This window comes from Eutrema salsugineum, unplaced genomic scaffold, assembly GCF_000478725.1.
Source record: "Eutrema salsugineum unplaced genomic scaffold, Eutsalg1_0 scaffold_9, whole genome shotgun sequence".
NCBI lineage: Eukaryota > Viridiplantae > Streptophyta > Magnoliopsida > Brassicales > Brassicaceae > Eutrema > Eutrema salsugineum.
Window position 1 is genome coordinate 5,443,861 of NW_006256342.1, and position 21,502 is coordinate 5,465,362.

The window sequence follows — 21,502 nt, forward strand, 5'->3', positions numbered from 1 at the left end:
ACTGCTTCGAGTGCTAACAATTTGTTTCTCATGACCGGAATATTCTCCTCTAGCTCACTTATACGTTTTCTGATAGACTCCAAGTCCCAATGGCTTTTATGTGAAGGAAGAAGAGAATTAAGAGTAGAGGAGTCGAGAGAGAGCAGAAGGTGGTTGAAAGTGGCTTAAGTGTCGTACAAGGGTTTTACGTAAGAATGACGATTTAATACACTAAATTATTCTCAATACTATGTGGTTTAATTTCAAGAATACTTATGAGTGTGTATTTACATTCCCATTTTAGGGTTCCTTATCTAATGTCCAGAACACTCTAACCTCACTCTCTTCTTATTCTTCTCTTCTCTCTACAAATATTCTTATTTGTTTGGCTTGATCTAACATTTTGCTTTTCCTCATCTTTTCTTTTGACAAAAAAACTCATGTTGTTTTTTTCTTTTAGAACCAATAGCTTGTTTTCTTTCTTTCTATTATATAGTTAAACAAATTATTTTGTCATGCACTATAATGTTCAAATATTTTGAAGATTCGTCACATTTTACTTAACCAAATACTTTATTTTGGTAGTACTCCGCCATATAAGCGTTACTCTGGCTCAGCTTTGATCCAAAATCTGTGGGGGGGCCTTAATATTTTCACATACCCAACAAGGATTCGACTGAAACGTGTGAACCATCTACTAGCTTGCTTCATAAACTCTAACTGAGGAAGGGCTCTTTTCGCCAGTTTTGAATAAGATCAATGGTGCTGATAAACAAACTAGATTGTGACTCAGCTTGTAAAGAAGACTTACAGTTTTCATTGTTTTTCATGGTGAAAGGGAAGGGAGAAGGAAGTTGCAATATTTTCATGCGTCAGAGCTAATGATAAAGGAGAAATCGGATTTCCCTCTAATTCTCGGCGGATGAATGTTGGAATTACACGAGCTAAGTCTTCTGTATTGGTAAGAAAACATAAAAGAAACATTTCATAGACACTTTTCTCTGGCTTCTCTGCATATTTTATACAATCTTTCTATGTTATATTTCACTGATACATTCTCCACTGAAACTTGCAATCAGGTCGTTAGTTCAGCTGCAACATTAAAGAGCGATCCGCTATGGAAAAACCTCGTAGAAAGTGCTGAGAAGAGAAACCGGTTGTTCAAGGTAAAAACCTTCATTGCGTTTATGTTAAAAGTATCAACCTTGCTGCAACATATAGGGATTAAGAAAGAAGAATCTTTTTTTTTGGGATGTTTTGTAGGTATCAAAGCCATTGACCATTTTCTTCAGCGAGGAGAATCTGGAGACGATGAAAGTGACGGAGAAGGACATGGAGATTCCTGATGCACCAGGTTTTGAAGATGAAGCTTCTCCAGTTGCAAATCACGGTGGAGATGATGACAACGACTTTGGAGATGGTGATGCTGATCAAGACGATGCAGCTTTCGCGGAAGAAGACTAAAAAGCTATAAAGACGCATGTTGGGTTCTAATTTTTGTATGGTCTTTTTGGTTTAGATTAGTTAAGTTGACAATAAATATCTTTACTTTCTGCTACAATGATCTCATTATATTTTCACTATTTAAAGAACACATGCACAATTATTTTAGGTATAGAAAACAAAAAGATGATATTTCTAGAATCCATTATCATAATTTGGATAAAACTATAAGATATTATAACAGGTTTTTTTTTTGGGTATTTTACAAGAAAATCTGTTTTATTACTTCAAGTTTTCTATACATTTTTAATCTGGTTTCACATATATAGAAGAGAAACCAAACTGCATATATACCATCATATTAAATGAGATGTTTTACGATTCCAGAGCTAAAACGTTGGCTGAGGAACTAGCTGCCAAAGTAAGTCGAGCAATAAAAACATTCTTCCACCAGTAGAGATAATTTTTACTAAACATCAAATAAAAGATAACTAAGACATTTTGAAAAGCATTTCCATGGAGTATCCACAAGCCGCCTCTATATCTCTTCTCTCACAGAGACAGAGTTAGGTTTTCTCCTGTTCCCACATTGTAATGTGCAAGTGACATGTTCTCGTCCTCTAAAAACCCTTCCTTTCCACTTAACTTGAGGCTGTCTACAGGAATTTGGATCTCCCCAGCTATTTTCTCCTTCAAACTTGCCACGTTTTTTTAATAAAGACTCCACTGTGATCCAGTGGCGGAGCCAACCCAAAATTCTACCAGGGTCAATTTAATTTACTCAACTGATTAAACAAATATTACGAGGGTCAATAAACTGATTTTACAATATTTAACTAATTTTTCTTTTCAAATTACAAGTAAATATTTTTGGTAACAAAAATCCACATAGGTCATTTGACCCCCCTCCAGAAGAGCTACCTCCGCCACTGCTGTGATCTCAATGACATTGGAAACAGACACCCTAATTGTAGTTGGACCCTGAAAATGTAAACTCCAAAATATTAGATCCAACTCATAGACGAAAGAAAAAAAAATGACGTACAAGAAAACATCACCGAGTGTTGAGCAAGAAACTGATTTTCTGGAACAAGGCCTAGCTCGTCAAACTTTTGTCTCTTTGGCTCTAGTAATTCATCCTCAGTTCCAGGTGGTGACAGGTCTTGACCAGCCTCCTTGCTAGCAAAACCCTTCTCCACAGAAGCATGCCAATCAGTCATAGCCTTCTCCACTCCCTTGGTCTGCCAATCAAACTCTTGGGAAGCATCCCATTGAAGACAGATGAGAAAACCATAAGTAATGGCCGCCATATAAGCATTACTCTGGCTCAGATTTGGTCCAAAATCTGGTGGGGGGGGGGGCTTAATATTTTCGCATACCCAACAAGGATTCGACTGAAACGTGTGAACCATCTACTATCTTGCTTCATCAACTCTAACTGAGGAAGGGCTCTTTTCGCCAAAATAGTACTTTATTTTGGTAATACTATTGAATAATTTATGAAAGTAGATATAAGCGTATTATATAATACATGACATAATTTTCATAGTTAGGTTTATAGCATACACATAACATTATATGGATTATATATTATGCGAGAGACAAAGAGATATGAAGCAAACCTAACTTCTGAAAACCTAGAAAATAAAAAAAGATTTGACTTATTTTTCCTATTTTGTTTTGACCAAAAAAAAACTTGCATTGCTTAATCTGTCTTTTACAAACAATAACTTGTTTTTGCTTCCCGCCCAACAAATGTTTTGTTTCAATTTAAGTGTCAATATCTCTTTCTCCTTATTTATTATTATTATTAATTACCAAGTGGTTGATCAATGCTTTTAATTCCGCTCCAATTCGAAGCTTTAGAACTTGTCGTATTAGATCATTGAACCTTGTATCTTCATTCGTTATCTTTTGAATTCACATCTAGGATTTTTCTCTGTGATTGTATGAGCTTTAACTCGTCTTTTTGTAAATCTCTTGAATTATTATAAATTGATTTCATGAAAAAAATATCTCAAGTTGGATTAATTAATCTATATATTTATTTGTATAGTGATTTGCTTATGTGTTGGGTTCACAGCGAGTTTAACAACCTTTCGCTTACGTGTCAGCTTCAAAATAATTTTTGGCTGTAAAAATACCATTTAGCCCTATTTTGCAGTTACATGTCTTTTTTTTTTATTGGTTCTTATGTGAAGATGTGTAAAAAAAACTTAAAACCAACCAGTCTAAATTGTTATGATTTACTGTTTAATTTCATAGTCAATCAAACCGTTTTTAAAATTATATTTAATCGAAATTATTTTTTTTAATAAAAACGTTTATTAATAAAAAATAGAATTTATATCTCTTAGTGTTTACCATTTCTTATGTTTCTGAAATTTAGAAAAAATCTAACAAAAATATTAAAAATGACATACAAGAAAAAAATGACGTACAAGAAAACATCACCGAGTGTTGAGCAATAAACTGGTCTTCTGGAACAAGGCCTAGCTCATCAAACTTTTGTCTCTTTGGCTCTGGTAATTCATCCTCAGTTCCAGGTGGTGACAGGTCTTGACCAGCCTCCTTGCTAGCAAAACACTTCTCCACAGAAGCATGCCAATCAGTCATAGCCTTCTCCACTCCCTTGGTCTGCCAATCAAACTTTTGGGAAGCATCCCATTGAAAACAGAGGAGAAAACCATCAGTAATGGCCGCCATATAAGCGTTACTCTGGCTCAGCTTTGGTCCGAAATCTGTGGGGGGCCTTAATGTTTTCGCATACCCAACAACGATTCGACTTGTGAACCATCTACTATCTTGCTTCATAAACTCTAACTGAGGAAGGGCTCTTTTCCCCAAAACAGCTCCTTCGATCTATAGAACAACATCCAAATTCCATTATCCACATTATTAAACAATGTTGAGTTTATGACAAAGGGAACCCACCTTGTTGCTACACCTCAAAGCTATGTAAAGTGCTATTTTTGCTCCCATGGAATACCCAACTATGGTAACTTTCCCAGGAGTGATTTCGTCAATCAACTTATACAGTGTCTTTGCTATCATATACATTGAGAAAGTCGGAACCTTCAGGGTCTCACTAGCATGACTTTGTACCCTTGAGTTTCCGTGGCCAGGATTATCAACTGAAATGCATCTCGCGGATCCCGAGATACCTTTCATGATGGGGATCCATTTTTCACCAGTTCCAAGAAACCCATGAAGAAACAAAGCTACACCTCCTTGAAATACATTGCATCAGAGTGAAAAACAAGGGAGAAATGGAACAAGAACAACAAGTTCACAAACAATGACAAACTTACTTCTGCATTCTGCCCAATGTCATGGATTCTTATAAAATGAGATTAACCATCTACATCAACTCTCACTTCATATCTCCGGACAGGAACTCCTTTACTGGTTCTAAAAATAACATCGTTGTTTATCTTAACATCCTTTAGATTTTTACTAGCATCGGAAACAAATCCTTCCTCAAATCCACTGTACGGGCTATGAAATATTCCTCGACTATTCAACATTACGTTTTCATGAAGCCATCTGTAGGTTCCAAGACCATGGGCTATAAGAGGGGCCATCCCTTGCTTTTTCTCTCTAGTTGTTTTGACCTTCTCCATCTCCAAATATGGTGCAAACAAAATATATGCTGATAAACCTAGGCCACTTTCGTATGCGACACTTATAACAGCCATCTTTCCATGATGATGTGCCCAGCGAGCAATCAGTGCTGCATTCTCAAACCCTCCCACAACACTTGGTTTAATAACCTTAGGAATTTATAGTTTAATAACCACTAATAAAGTTTTCCTAAAATTGAGAGATCTCAAGCTGGAATAGTAACGCACAATGTGTAATCAAATAGTATCTCACTAAACTTGGTGAAACCTTCAAACAAAAGATTTGTTCCGTTTTAACTTTCTTCTATAAAAAAAGAATGAGTCGGTCAAAGAAACCTTTTCGAGGCTGAAAGCAGAGTTGAGAGTGGAGAAGCTAAGATTAAGGAGCTAACTGCTGCAAATCTTGAACTTACTGAGAAACTTAGTTTTCTCAAAGACGCTGATGACAAAAAGAAAAAGAAGGTGAATTCCCTGGAGAAGCAACTCAGGGAATTAGAAGTTCAATTACAAAACTCCAAGTTATCATCAGAAGCAAGTCAAGAACAGCTGAACATGTTATATTCAGGAATATGGGATACAGAGACCTTAATCAAAGATCTGAAGTCTAAAGCCTCTAAAGCTGAGAGTAGAATGGAGACAGTTCAGGAGCAATGCATTGTGCTTTCTACCAAAAACTCAGTACTTAACAAAGAAGTGACCTTTTTGAGGCAAAGAGCCAAATCCTTGGAAGCATCATTGGATCTAGCAAAGGATGAAAAAGAGAAAAATGCGCAAGAAATAACTATGAGGAACAAGCTTCTGATGGATATGGTGATGCAGTTATTAAGTGAAAGGGAACATATACAAGAACATGTACTTTTGGCTATGTGCCTAATTGTTTTCTTTATACAAGAAAAGGGACACACAAGCCAACCATTAATGTTTTTTTTGCAGCTACATTCTTTGGCGAAGGAAAATGAAAAATTGAGAGTGAACCAATGTTTGGTGGGAAATAATTACCAAAGAAATGGACCGTATGCTGGAGAAAAAGAGCCGCCTTTTCACGCAGATGGTCCCGGAATCGAGGCATTTGCTGAAAGTCTCCAGGCAGGTATTCAGTTTTTTTGCTTCAGATGAATGATGGACGAAGCAAAATGTAGGTTATTATGGGATGTGAAAACCAGAGCATCTCTTGTACTAATCTTATGTGGTATTTGAACAGGGGGATGAGAGAACAAGGGAAATACCAAAAACTGATGTTGAACACGCGGACCATTCTACGTCTGAAAAGAGTAGCATGAACACAGAGATGAGAAGAGCAAGAAACTTGAGATGGATACCAGTTTTGGCCACAGCTTTTGTGCTGTTTCTTTCATTCTTTTTTTTGGCTGTTGTTAAAGTAAAATACAGTTTAATTTGATGATATGTTTATCTCTCTCTTGGCAATAGTATTAGCCATTTGTATATTGTGTTGTAAATACTCATTATGGCTTCTATTCATTTCAAGCAATGTATCTCCACTGTTGGTTTATTTCCCTCTACAGAAACAAATCCGCCACTAATGAAGTTTTTCTCAAATTGAGAGATCTCAAGCTGGAGTAGTAACGCACAATGTGTAATCAAATAGTATCTGACTAAACTTGGTAATACCTTCAAACAAAAGAATTGTTTCCGTTTAACTTTCTTCTATAAAAGAAGAAGACAATCCATTTCTCTTGTCATCATCACTTAAACAATCAAATAAACAAGAAAAGAATTTTGAGGTTACAAATTAGAAATGGAGAAAACGTCTCTCAAGCTTGTCTTCTTGTTCTCCCTCACAATCATATAATTTTGTATGATTCTTCTATGATGACTTCTACTTTACTATATAGTTTTTGCTATGGTCTTTTTTTTTTGATGTTTTTGTGGTGTGTTTTTGCAAAGGTTCATCTTTGGGTGATGCAACAGAGATGGTGAAAGAAGTGAATTGTCTCGGTGGTAACTGTTTGCCGCAAGTAGCACCTACAATGGACACTTATGAGACCAATGCGTCTTGCAATAGAGACAACGACTGCATCCAGTACTGTCCTAAGGGCTGCAAGATTGTTAACTGTAATTTTGGAACCTGTTTCTGTGAGTGTTAAAAAATTAGAAATTATCATAATTTCTACTCATAAGAGAGAGAGGAACAAGATTTCAAATAGACACAGGAATTTTTTAAATCACTTTACTATTCTCCTTGAAAAGAATATCTCTGCACTACTCAAAACAGTTGGAATTATTATTTACTATTGAGTACTGAAGGCCTGAAACATGTTCCAAAACATGTTTTTTGTGGCCACAGATGTTGGAGGTAAATTTCAAATCATCGGTTAAATCAACTAAACTACTAACATTATCCCTTTAGCTGATTGCCATATGGGGTCAATCGGCCAAAGGGGATAATGTTAGTAATTTTGGCCTCAGCTTTTGTGCTGATCATTAAATCATCTGCACATTGCTCTAATAGGACAAACAATTTTTTTTTCCTAAAATCAATTCTTTAAAGCATGAAATTGATTTTTTTTTAAAAGAAATTATTGAATTATAATCAAGTCCGATAATAGGCTTACATTTTCTATGAGAATAAAGAATGGATAATGACTTTTATTTATAATATAACTTTTCTTTCTTATTTTTTTTTGATTTGGTCGATGTGGGACAAATAACATTACACACTTATTTAAAAAAAATTGTAAACTTTTTTTGCTGCCCCAAAAAATATTGATTTTTGGGCTACTGTAAAGCCCTTGCTTCATGGGCTTTAGTCCAGAGCCGGTCCTGCTTCCCAAAACTGCTTTTTCTTTGCGATCATTTTTGTTATATAATAAGTTTTCCTTTCTCAAGTTAGCCTCAAAAGAAATGTTAGGTTATAGCATTTGTGAATATACCATATGAAAGAGCAGAAAAAAGCTCCTGAGTCTCCAGCGTTTTGGAGGTATATATCTCGACGCCATGAAACGTTTGAAAAAAAAATCTTCTGAGTCTTTTTTTTTGTGATCTTGTCTACAAAAGGAGAGAGTCACTGAGTTTTCTACCATCACAAAAACCTTAAAATGCGATTAAAGGCAAAGCTTCTTTGGAATCTGTCATTTAGGTAGAATCGAGAGGAAGAAGACGAAGGAAAAATGATTTGTGTTATTCATTATTATCAAATGTTGTTACAATGTGGGTTTATAGTACATATGACTCCGGTACAATCCGGTCTAACAAAATAACCGGTATATCTTAATATTCCCCCTCAAGATAGTGAGAATATAGAATTTAAACTCATCTTGTCAATAAGAGAATGAAACTGAGTAGAAAACAGAGGTTTTGTAAAAATGTCAGCGAGCTAATTTCCCGTCTTCACATGCAAAAGCTTGACCAACCCATTCTCCACTCGATCTCGAACCATATGGCAGTCTAATGCTATGTATTTGGTTCTTTCATGGAACACATAATTGGATGCTATATGCATTGCCGCTGTTGAGTCACAGTAAAATGCCACTGATTGAGCTTGAGGAGCATCAAATTCGTTGAGCAAATGATCAGCCACGCAATTTCTCGAACTGAAAAATCCATAGCATGATACTCCGATTCAGCCCATGAGTGAGATACAGTCGACTGTTTATTTGACTTCCACGATATCAAAGAAGAACCCAAAAACATGCAAAAACCAGATGTAGAACGCCTAGTATCAGCACACGAAGCCCACTCTGCATCTGTGAAACCTTTGAGTGTTAAATCAGAGTCCACTGAATAGAACAAACCAAGTCCAACAGTGCCTTTCAAATAGCATAAAACTCTGTAAGCAGCTTGGAGATATGAGTTCTTTGGAGAGGAAGCAAATTGGCATAATCCGTTGACAGCATATGTGATATCCAGTCTCGTTATAGTTGGATACATAAGCTGGCCAACAAGTCATCTGTAAGCATAAATGTCATCAAGAACAGGTTCTGGAGAATCCTGGCAAAGCTTTACATTAGGATCTGTTGGAATATTAGATGGTTTGCAAGCTAGAAGAACAGCATTGTCAAGAAGCTCCAAAATATACTTCCGTTGACATACAGAAATGCCTTTGCTCGAGTGAGCTATTTCTAATCCAAGGAAATACTTCAGAGAACCTAGATCACGAAGTCGAAAAGCAGCTTGTAAATCAGACTTCAGTTTTGCTACCTCATCATCATCATTGCTAGCAATAATAATGTCATCCACGAAGACTAAGACAGCAACATACTTGCCAGAAACATTTCAAATGAATAAGGTGTGATCAGCTTGAGAGTTTCGAAAGCCAAGACGAAGGAGTGTTGAGCTGAACTTCAAAAACCACTGACGAGAGGCTTGTTTCAGACTGTATAGTGATTTTCGAAGCTTACAAACAGCATTTGGTGGAAGTGATTCCCCCTGGGTGTATATCCCAGTGGTAAGTCATGTAGATTTTCTCCGTGAGGTCACCTTGTAACCTGCAGGGTAACCAAGAAACACACAAGGTCGTGAGCGAGGTTGAAATTTATGGCGATCCTTTGAAGAAGTAGAACAGTAAGCCAAACATCCAAACACTCAAAGACCATTATACTCTGGCCATTTAGAAATTAATACTTCATAAAGGATCTTGTCTTGTAGCAATGGTGTGAAGAATCTATTTATGAGGAAGACTGCTGTTAAAACACTGTCACCCCAGTATTCAAGAAGAATATGTGATTGAAACATCAACGATTTGGCCACATTGAGGATGTGTTGATGTTTTCTCTCCACAACTGAGTTCTGTTCTGGTGTTTCAGGACATGAATGATAAGCAACAATGTCTTTGGTCTTGAACAGATCAACAAAATTTAGCTCCGGTGCATTACCAGACCTCACGCCTTTAACAACTGCTTTGTATTGTTTCAACCATCTTCAAATAATCAGGAAACACTGTTAAGACGTCATCCTTTGTTCGTAATAAGTAGACCCATGTAACTCTTGTGTGATCGTCCACAATTGTTAGAAAATATCTGCAACCCTCAACAGTTGGCACAGAAAAAGGATCCCAGACATCTATGTGGAGCAAATCAAAAGCATTAGCACAGAGATTATTCTTGGAAATGAAAGGTAAGTGCTTCTGTTTTGCAAGGGGACAAATAGCACAATGAAATGAACCTTTATTTCTTATTTTAATTCCAAGTACATGAGTATGAGTCTCAGTCTTTTGAATAGACGGATGACCTAGCCTACTGTGCCAGATGCCTGAATCTACTATTACATTCGAAACAAGAGGAGAAGATACCAAAGCAGAAGCTTGAAAAGATGAATAATCCAGCACGTAGAGATTTGAAATGACTTCACCCTGACCAATCATCGATCCCCTGGTAGGATCCTGTATCACACAAGCAACCTGATCAAATATCACACCGAGTTGATAGATGGTTTTAGCTGAGCATTGAAATAGGCAATGACTTCTTGTATCTGGTCCTTAGAGATTATTCACTACATCTGTAGGAGACTGAGCATTCGGGGATGCATCTGTGAGTGAAAGCTGAATAAAAACCGGTTTAGATGATCTAGTGATTTTGTCTGCAGCTTTATTCTTGTGCTTAAAACTCAGAGGATAACCGTGAATCTTGTAGCATTTGTCGATGGTATGACCATTGTAGCCGCAGTGAGAGCAGACTGGTCGGTTTTTTTTTGGAGTATAAGAAGATTGAGCAGCATTGATACTGCCTTGATTAAGATCAAACGCAGAGACAGCAAAAGCCATGGCATTCTGAACCAGACTGATGTTGTGTTGGCTATGGTCTTGATCGAGAAGATTGTAGATCTCTGATAGGTCTGGAACATGTTTCTTCATTATGATTTGGCTTATAGTGGTGGCATATGAATCATTCAAGTCGGCCAAAAACTTAATGACTTTATCATGTCCAGCCTTATTTTCCATAGCTTTGCAACACGAACAATTGTGACAGGTCTTGATGCAATTAAAACAATCTAATTCATCTCTGAGAGTCTTCAATGTGGTATAATAGGTGGCTAAATCCATCGAGCCTTGACCTAATGACCAAATCTGCTGAGACAACTGGTACGAACGTGGTAAATTGGTGATGTGAAATCGGGTGTGTAGATCTTTCCATATCTCCGATGCATCATTAAAACGAAGAGTACTTTTGTAGATCTGCTTTGAAACCGAATTCAGCAGTCAAGATTTCACCATTGAACTGCATCTAGACCATATCCTAAAGTTCTGATGAGATTTACTAAGCCTAGCAACAGATCCATCGATAAACGCCATTTTATTCTTAGCATCTAAGGAAATGGACATCGCTAGGCTCCAATTATCGTAATTCGTACCATCAAGAACTTCGGAGATGAGAGAAATACCAGGATTGTCACCGTTCGTCAAATAGAATGGGGAATGTATACTATCTGGCGATTCAATCAGTGAAACTGGAGAAGGTGGAGGAGAATCTTCAGGAATAGAAGATCTACGAGCAGATGTTGTTCCTCTAGCTTTGCGACGCGTAGATTGCGAATAACCACCATTGTAGAAGATGTGAAGCTCAGATTTTGAGACATTACTGATTCTTGACGGAATGACCAAAAATTGATCTACGAAGTCGGGAAAAGAAGATTAATCGTGAGAAACAACGATTAATCGAGGTCAAAGAGAGTGGAAGAACGAAGAAACGAGCTAGAGCAATTGAGTTTCGCGACTCAAAAAGCTCTAATACCATGTCTGTTAGGTAGAATCGAGAGGAAGAAGACGAAGGAAAAAGGATTTTTGTTATTCATTATTATAAAATGTTGTTACAATGTGGGTTTATATATGAGTACATATGACTCTGGTACAATCCGGTCTAACACAATAACCCGTATATCCTAATAGAATCTTTATGCTACTGTACCGGTAGGAAGCAAAACCGATCGGTGGTGAAGAAGCGTTTGGAGATTTCAGCGACGGGAGGTTCTAAGCGAGACAAAATCCGTGCGATTCCTTAAATATCGTTGGCTAAAGTCGCTAACAAGGTTGTTGAGACAGAGATGAAGAAACGAGTCGTTTCTTGAGATATTTGGACTGTGGATATGTCAGTGGAATCTGCCATGTTTGAGAAGTTGATCTGCTCAAAGTTTAATCCCTAAGCTACTCTGCAAGAGCATAGACGTGCAGTTGTAGTATTGCAGGGGTCGAACCACAGAGACAAGAAGTCACTCAATAAACCTATTAGAATTCGAATTACGCTAAGCAAAACAATGAGAAATAAAAACAGCGATGGAGATAAAATAAATAAGCAACAGAAAAAGGATGTAAGTTCGATTGGAGAAAGATTAGGTCTAGGGCGTTTTTCAGGAAATCAGTGAATGCAGATCAACTTGACTAATCAGAGTTCAGGTTTAAACACGGTTCTAGAACTCGAAACACAGAACTATAACTAACCAACTTCCGTTGTGAAAATTATCTAAGTTAAAATCCTAGAATTCCAAATTCCTTTGCAAATCCTACAGATTTAAACCAGCTTTAATGCACAAGTTCGATATGTTCACAAAGCATCTAAACTAAATTCTTTTGCGAATTGCTGCTTTGCTCATCCTAGGTTCTTTCCAGTTATTCAATTACACTTCCGTGTCAATTAAGCAACCTCAGATCTAAGTTATAGGTGATCAGTCCAGAATTAGCATTAAGAACAACCTAAGATGAAGAACTAACAGATACGAACCCTAACTAGCAAGTTAATCAAACATTCAAAGAAAACCCTAATTAAACCCTAAACTTAACAGGTGATCTACTCAGACATGATTATTGGAACAACAAACATGATGAATAGAAAGCAATAGATTAAATCGAAATAGATAAAGGGGTTCGAAATCTTCTCTCTAAACGGACAGAGTTCAAACTTGTCTCCCCTAGCTCTCAAAATCGCCCAAAGCAAAAAATCAGAGTATCTCTCTCTCAAAAATCTAAGGTATCGATAAAAAGGGAATAAAAATCTTATATATATATCTCTAAAACACGTTCTGGGCCTTCTTGGAATTATTTGAGAACTTCTGGGCCCAACTCCTTCTTCAAACAGGAAACAAAATCGCTTTTTCCTTATTTTTTTGACAAGTGTCGAGCGTCACTCTTCATGGTGTCGAGCGACACCGCGAAACTAAATCACAAAATCCATCCTTGACGAATTTGATCCTGATTAAGCTCCAAAGTGCTCCAAAATCTTCAGTTAAGCTCCAAACGTATCTAAGACCTGTAAAGACTCCAAAAGACTCGAACAACACTAGAAAGACTCTATAAATAAGACCTATACCATGGTTTAAAACCATAAAAACCATGATATATCAACTCCCGCAGACTTAGCATTTGCTTGCCCTCAAGCAAACAGAATACCAAATAAGAGAAAGAGGTTTGAAAACACGGAGACTCAACCTTTCACTGGAACATCGCTTTTGACAGATCACCCTGCAACTCAACTACTGCTTCATCATTCCAAATCGAACCACCATGTACTTCTCCGCAGATATTCACAGCTTCCCAGATTAAGTCCAAAATTCCACAACATTGTCCATAAACCCTCATCGCTGGGTCTCACTGATGATTCAGATGCCAAGAACCTTCTAAACTCTTTCCCGTACTATACTCAAACAAATCAGCCATACACACTTTGATACTTTTTCTCTCCCCCAGACTTATTCTTTTCGCACACTCATCATCTTTTTTTTATGGCATATACTCGATAAGGGTAAAGCTGCGAGTACTGATGGTGTTTGCCATCAAGTCCCCGAGTTGTCCCCTTACCTTGTATCAAAGGTTTTCAGCGAATAGTGGGGTCATAGGAAACTTTCCTACCCCTCGCTTCCTTCCTTTGTGTGATCATTCCAACTTAGAAGTGAAATAATGGGATCCTTGGAAATTTTCCTAACCCTTCACTCCTAAGAGAAAATCATCTCAATCTTTTCGCCCTTTTTCTTTCTTTCTTCACTTATTAGCTTGTCACAGGGAGAGAAACACCAACATTAAATTTCACACAGGCTTTCATTCGTTAAGTATGAACGAGTAATCAAGCTCTATTAACATCGGTCACATCAATGAGGTAAAAGAATGAGTTCAGAAATTAGCTCAGGTTAGTGGATTCTGTTGGAAACATGGACGCCTCTAGTCAACTGGTCAGCCTTTGGATTTTTCATTCGTCGGATCTAGACTGAATCTGCAGTAGTGGTCACTTAGATGAAAGGTCAGCACAATAATTCCAGGAAAAGCATCATAATCTCCATCAAGTTTTAACTCAAAAACGTTTTGACACGACTGAATCTTACGAAAAACAAGCACAATGTCAGCGACTACCTCCCCCAGACTTGAACAACACTGTCCCCAGTGTTATCGAATCCGAAGTTGGTGAAACAAAAGAAAAGAAAAAGAGAAACACAGGAAAAACGGAGAACTTACCTGGCTGCAATGATGGTGTCGCGCGACACTGATGATGGTGTCGTGCGACACTTGTTCTCTTCGTACCAAATTGCAGCAGACCAATCCGAATTTCTGGTTTGACTCCGGTTCCCTGATTTCCTAATTTTTTTTTTTCACAGAAGCAAATGACAAGCGACACCACAATCGGTGTCGCTCGACACCAGCCTCTGCTTCACCTAAAACACGAAAGCCAAAAACAAAAATTAGCTGAAACAAAAAGACTTATGTACAGACTTACCAGTGGATTGCCTTCCACCTAGCGCTTGTTTAAAGTCATTAGCTTGACTTGATGGTGATTCAGGCAGGAGGTGCACCATCTAGAGGAACGATGTGTCCATCTGGTATCTCAGCTTTGGCCCAGTAGTGTTTCACCCTTTGTCCATTCACTGTGAACTCCATGCTGCCGTCTGGTGTGAGGAGGACGATGGCACCATAGGGTCGAACTTCCTTGACTATGAAAGGACTTGACCAACGAGAACGCAGTTTACCAAGAAACAATTGCAACCAAGAGTTATACAGAAGTACCTGGTCATTTGGTTCGAATTGCCTGAAGAGGATTTTCGAGTCGTGATATGCCTTGGTCCTCTCTTTGTACAGCTTCGAATTCTCGTAGGCATGATGCCGGATATCGTCCAACTCATTTAGCTGTATCAGTCTCCTCTCTGCAGCAGACTTGATGTCGAAGTTCATCATCTTTATCGCCTAAGCTGCCTTGTGTTCGATATCCACTGGAAGGTGACAGGGCTTTCCATAGAGCAGGTGGAAAGGCGTGGTGCCTAGAGGTGTTTTGAACGCTTTCCTGTACGCCCAGAGTGCATCGTCCAACTTCGCAGCACAGTCCTTCCGAGTTTTACCCACTGTCTTCTCCAAGATCTCCTTGATCTGTCGATTCGAGACTTCGACCTGTCCACTTGTCTGAGGGTGATAAGGAGTTGCAACTCGATGATGAACTCCATGCTTTCTCAGGAGTTTTTAGAAAACCTTGTTAATAAAGTGAGAACCACCATCACTTATAACAATTCGAGGCACTCCAAATCGAGGGAATATGATGGTCTTGAACATCTTAAGAACCACTGAAGAATCGTTGGTGGGGCTGGCAATGGCTTCGACCCATTTAGAAACATAATCAACAGCAACTAGGATGTATTTATTCCCATAAGAAGAGGGAAAATGACCCATGAAATCGATACCCCAGCAATCGAATACTTCAACCTCAAGGATGAAATTCTGTGGCATCTCATGTCGCTTGATAATCTTCCCTCTCCTCTGACAAGCATCACACTGCGAGATAAAGGCATGCGCGTCGCGAAACATTGTAGGCCACCAAAAGCCTGTTTGAAGAACCTTAGACACTGTTTTGAAGGTCGCAAAGTGTCCAGCATATTCATATCCATGACAATGAAACAGCACCTCTGGAACTTCTGACTCTGCAATGCATCTTCTGTAAATCCCATCAGAACAGTGCTTGTACAGATATGGCTCGTCCCAGTGATATCTCCTCAGCTCTCTCAGGAACATTTTCTTCGCGTACCCCTTAAAGTTCTCTGGTTCAGCCTCTGCAGCGAGATAATTGGCAATATCAACATACCAAGGACGTTGGGTGGCAGATACAGCAGCTGAACTGATCTCAAGAAGTCTGCTTCGAATTTGAGAAGTCTCTGTGTTCTGCTGCGCAAGGTGTCGCGCGACACTAGTGGTGGTGTCGCTCGATACTAACGTTTCTTCAATTCGAAAAGCCTGCAATTCTTCGCCAAATCTGCTTTGAAACCCAGTTTCCACATAGTATACATTCTCCTCTGGCAGAAAATCGTCTATGGGTACGTCTCTTCAACCCTGATGCGTGAGAGATGGTCTGCAACACCATTCTCAACACCCTTCTTGTCTCTGACCTCTATATCGAACTCCTGAAGAAGTAAAACCCATCGCAGTAACCTTGGCTTTGCATCCTTCTTCTGCATCAAATATTTGAGTGCAGAATGATCTGTGTGCACAATAACCTTCGATCCCACAAGGTAGGGTCGAAATTTCTCAAAAGCAAAAACTACAGCCAACAGCTCCTTCTCAGTAGTGGCATATTTTCTTTGAGCATCATCCAGAGTTCGACTAGCATAGTAGACTGCATGAAGCTTCTTGTCCTTCTTCTGTCCAAGAACAGCACCAACAGCAAAATCACTAGCATCACACATCACCTCAAAAGGAAAATTCTAGTCAGGAGGCTGCACAATAGGGGCGCTTATTGATAACACCGGATTTTGACCATTTTTATGGATCACTTTAATATCTTTTACAGGTGTTTTAACTCCATTTTCAAAGGTTTTCAAAGGATTTCTATGTTTCCGGATTTTAAAAGACTTTTCAGGTAATTTTGGATAAAGAGGCACAAAATGGAACAAAAAGACTCTTTTGGATAAATGCAGACCGTCAGAACTCTCATGGAGAGATGAAGACCTTCTCACCGTCTGATCACCCTCAAAATTGGATAACTTATAGAAGAATCAACCAACTTATCGACATACACATCTAGGACGTCTTTTACCTTCACTTTTACCACTCTTTGTCGTCCTAGATGACCAGTTATCTTTATCTGGTACCATACCCTAAACCCGAAATCCTTGTTTTCAATCTTCATGCATTCTCTCTTTAGTTTATATCAGCAGATATGTGCAAAAACGTCGGAGAGAAGAGGAGCGACGCAGTTTTCAGTCACTCACAAAGGAGACTGAATGGAACTGGGAAGGAAGAGTATCAGAAACATCATGAAGCTTTACAAGACAGATATTAACTGGTAATATCGTGCTCTCTAAGACTCTATATCTAAATGTGTTCCCTTTCTTTAAAAAAAAAAAAAACGAATGAAAGAGAAAGGGAGACAAAAAGCCTAATGAGTCTTAGATTGTCGAAATTTGTGGAGCAATAAGCAACCACTATTCGTTTAAGGAGCTATGATTTTGAAAGATTTACAAAAATCTAAGTCTGGGGGAGTTAGGAGAGAACCTGAGGAAGAAGACCAGGAATCTATGGCAAGAAGAAAGTGACTGAAAACTGTGGATACCAACAGCTTCACTCTCTCTTGCGGTTTTGCATAATATCCTGCATCCGCCAGATCTTCAGGTAACCCGTAAACACTTTAAGCCTCACCCCTAGAATAACCTTTTTGACACCTAGCCTAGATTGCCTTGCCTAGACTTTCTTTGATGAAAACCACCGAGATTTTTAATGAATGCTAAGAGCTAGTTGACTGGAAGTTAGATCTTAGTGCATAGATTTCTGCATGACAAATTAACGGACTAGTTATGCCTGTATTGCTAGTGAGAATTTTCTATGCTATTCCCGATTGATGCACACTGATCGATATTGGTCTAGAAGTTTGGTCTCTGAGATTTTGTTTAGTTCCTGCGTTTTCAAACCTCTCACCGAGATTTAGCCTTTGTTTTGTTTGAAGACAAACAAAAGACTAAGTCTAGGGGAGTTGATAACACCGGATTTTGACCATTTTTATGGATCACTTTAATATCTTTTACAGGTGTTTTTACTCCATTTTCAAAGGTTTTCAAAAGATTTCTATGTTTCTGGATTTTAAAAGACTTTTCAGGTAATTTGGGATAAAGATGCACAAAATGGAACAAAAAGACTCTTTTGGATAAATGCAGACCGTCAGAACTCTCATGGAGATATGAAGACCTTCTCACCGTCTGATCACCCTCAAAATTGGACAACTTATAGAAGAATCAACCAGCTTTCAAATGCACTTGGTTTGGAGACATTCCAACGGTTAGATCTCAAGATATTCCATTAGCCCCGGAGCCACTCGAAGTCGGCCAGCAAGTCACGCGACTGCGGCCAACAACCTATTTCCAGCGGTCAGAAGCTTCCCGACCACGGCCAACCAACCAATCCCCGCGGTCACGACACTCCCGACCGCGGCAATCAAACTCCAAATTAAAGCCTATGTATCTGAAGCCCAAAGTCATTTTCAGCCTCAATTCAGGAACCCTAGAGACCATGGAGTATTGGAGACTATAAATACATGTCATTTAGGTCGTTTTTAGAAAAGAACCCTTCATACTTTACATAAACCCTTTTCCTTTAGCCGTTTTTATGAGATTTTTGTAGAAGATTGTTCAAGTCCGAGTTCTTCAATAGAGAAGATTTCTTTATCTCTTTTCTTTACTGTTTTTAATTACTTTTATTAAAACCGATGATGATGTCGACCTGAGCCATATCTGAATAGATCCCGAGTTGGGCTTAGGGTTCCCAAAAGGGGCTCTCATAATCGATTAAGACATATAGGTTTATAGATCTGGGATTTCGACCTGTTCTCTGTTTATTCTTGTTCTTATTGCATGTATGCTTGATTGATCACCTAGTATCTGATCTAGATAGTTAGTGTTGCGAAAGTTTTCATTAAGTATCAGCCCTAGAACGAAACAGGCGATTTTTTCGTAGGAGTGGAAACCTACCTGCGGCGAGATCGTGAGTATTGACGAGTCTTGTGCAGCTCTTGCGTTCTCTCCCTTCCAGGGCCAGAGTGGAAACCTACTGGTCAGGGTTGCGAGAAACAGTTGGTTATGATCACGACAGTGACGTAGTCATACCGCCGTACTCTAGCTCTAGAACCCATATATTGTTATCCGTCAATCCCAATCTATTTACCCTAGTGTTAAAACCGATTATGATCCCTTAGAGTCCCCAAAAGCTCAGCGTTTTTAGCCATAGTTTACAATTCCATCGATTTTTATTTGCTTACTTAAACCTGCATTTCAATTCCCTTAGTTCGATATTTTACTTGCTTTACTAGTCTTTCATTCGATATTTTACCTGCTTTATTAGCCTTTCATTCGATTTCTATACTTGTTTTTAGGATAGATTTATTTGCTTTCTTTTGTTTTAGTTTAATTCGTGACAAACAAACAACCTTTAAAAAAAAAAATCTAGTCTAGACATAAAGTTAAAAACCGTAGAAGAATACCAGGCACACAAATCTCTGTGGATTCGATCCCTAAATACTACAACTGATTAGCTGTGCACTTGCGGCTTTCATTTGTTTTGTTAAGGGTAAAACTTGTTCCCTCACGCAGTTGACACGACATCAAGTTTTTGGCGCCGTTGCCGGGGATTTGTTTCGCTGCCTTTTGCTATTTTTCTTGTTTTAACTTCTGTTTTAGACACCTGATCTCTAGTTCTTTCTTAAAATTTTGCTGAATTATATTTCCCTTCTTTTGTTTTTCTCTGAATTGCATGAATACCAGGCGCAGACCTGTAGAAAACATTCCAATTCTAGACGAGATAGACAGACACGAAAGAGAACTTCGATGACTTAGACGAATGCAAGGAATGGCCAACGACGACCAGCCTGGAGATCCTTTTAACCGAGCTTTAAATATGGACCAAGACGGGTCCGAACATGGAAAAAATGAAGAGAATGATCACAGAGGAGGTGATCATGCTCGACAAGATGGAGAGGAGGATGAGGTTCCTCCAAGAAACCACCAGAACCGCGAAGGAGAGGAAGTAAAACCTCCAGCGACGGGAAGAGATAAAGGCACATCGAGTGGAGTGCCATTCAAATCAGCCTGATTCTTCATGCCTACGTCAAGCTAAACGACTTAAAACAAAAGCGCTTAATGGGAGGCAACCCATTTAGGTACTCTTTATTTTAGTTTTCTTTTCTTTTTTACAATTTATGCTTTCTTTTTCTTTTAAGTTTCAGATATTTTATAAAACAAAAACACAAAAAAATCAGAAAATTAGTAAAACCAAGAAGAAAAAGGTAGGTTTTTAGCTGCTCGGCCCGGCAAAGACGAGAAGATTGGACAAAGGCCGCAGGAGGAAGAGCCGCAGTCGCGACCGACCGACCCGCGGCCAAGGAAGCATCGACCGCGGCACCGTGAATGTGACCGCGGCCGACCCCTCGATCACCGTGGTCGCGCGTCTCCTGACCGCGGCCGTTGGTCGTTGAGGCAGAGACTCGGATTTCCGCCGTTTTGCAAAAGGTTCCCGGTGTTGCCTGGTGATTCGCGGTGTTGCCTGGTGATTCCCGGTACTGCCTGGTGATTCCCGGTGTTACCTGATGTTTTCCCGGTGTTGCCTGGTGATTCCCGGTGATTCCCTGTGTTTCCTGAAATATTCCCGGTAAAACCCGTAAAGATCCTCCGTAAGTTTTAAACTTTCCTAACGTGCAAACAAGAAAGGTACGTTCCCAGAAACTTAAAAATTTCCAGAAATTTTCCGTTTTTGCTACAAAAACGCTTTTTAAAGAAAAGAAACAAACTTTTTGGATCAAAACTCCATCTTCTCTTCTCTTCCAAAAGACTTGGAGATTTAGGAGAAATAACACATTTTTCAATTCTTAAGCTTTTTAAAAGATTCTTGGCTCAAACCTCACTCTTTTTCCAAGCTGATTTTAATTCTGCCATTAAATCTCTCTTTCCAGCAAGGTATGAACCTCAAACTCGCCATTTTTAATTGATTTCAGAACTTAGGGTTTTCTTAAAAAGCCCAAATCGCTGTTTATTGATGGTGGAAATAGCTTAAGAACAATAGATTATCCTTTTAGGTTATCTAAAACTCGTTTTTAACAGCTAGGTTAAGAGAAATAGAGATTTTTGAAATTTGGATTCTACATGCTTCATAAAATCGAATTTGGAACAGCAAAATTGATGAATTTGAATGAGTCTTGTGTGATTAGTGATTAGTATTGGGTAATCTTTAGAATTTACATGGAAATTGCTCATCAAAACCGATTTTTAGAAGATTTCCATGTTAAGAACATCAAATATCCAAAATTTAGTCATGAACTACTTGAATTCTCTGATTCAATATCGATTCTGCTTGCCAATGGTTTTAATTAATCTCTTTATACTAGTATTAGTATAACAGATCTTAATGTGTTAAAATCAGCATCCATATTTACTCTTTTTTCAAGAATCATTTCGTTTTGCAGAAAAATGGAACAAACCATATCCCGAAGAAGCCGTCGCACTGGTGGCAGCTCTGAGGACATTCCCGATGATGCTACTCTAGGAGAGTACATGCTGAACCAAGC

The 21,502-nt window shown here is 38.6% G+C and overlaps 3 protein-coding genes across 3 annotated transcripts; 2 read left to right on the forward strand and 1 right to left on the reverse strand.

Moving 5' to 3' along the window:
- The first annotated feature begins 901 nt into the window (after positions 1 to 901).
- On the forward strand, positions 902 to 1,443 carry LOC112082874 (probable helicase MAGATAMA 3). Its single transcript, XM_024150517.1, has 3 exons — positions 902 to 940; positions 1,059 to 1,145; positions 1,243 to 1,443. Exons 1-3 carry the CDS (start codon positions 902 to 904, stop codon positions 1,441 to 1,443), a joined length of 327 nt encoding a protein of 108 aa, XP_024006285.1.
- A 5,358-nt stretch (positions 1,444 to 6,801) lies between these two features.
- LOC18009481 (putative defensin-like protein 263) lies at positions 6,802 to 7,150 on the forward strand. The gene is given in 2 exon segments (XM_024156728.1): positions 6,802 to 6,859; positions 6,951 to 7,150. Coding segments are annotated over 2 exon segments (258 nt in total).
- A 7,604-nt stretch (positions 7,151 to 14,754) lies between these two features.
- LOC112082878 lies at positions 14,755 to 15,150 on the reverse strand. Its single transcript, XM_024150523.1, has one exon. It carries the CDS (start codon positions 15,148 to 15,150, stop codon positions 14,755 to 14,757), a length of 396 nt encoding a protein of 131 aa, XP_024006291.1.
- Positions 15,151 to 21,502: the final 6,352 nt, after the last annotated feature.

What these genes read in the sequence shown, in the direction of transcription:
- LOC112082874 (XM_024150517.1), top strand. Translation starts at nt 902, where the DNA reads ATGAATGTTGGAATTACACGAGCTAAGTCTTCTGTATTG. An exon ending in GAGCTAAGTCTTCTGTATTG is followed by an intron (nt 941 to 1,058) that starts GTAAGAAAACAT and finishes ACTTGCAATCAG; the next exon opens with GTCGTTAGTTCAGCTGCAAC. An exon ending in AGAGAAACCGGTTGTTCAAG is followed by an intron (nt 1,146 to 1,242) that starts GTAAAAACCTTC and finishes GATGTTTTGTAG; the next exon opens with GTATCAAAGCCATTGACCAT.
- LOC112082878 (XM_024150523.1), bottom strand. Translation starts at nt 15,150, where the DNA reads ATGATGAACTTCGACATCAAGTCTGCTGCAGAGAGGAGACTGATACAG.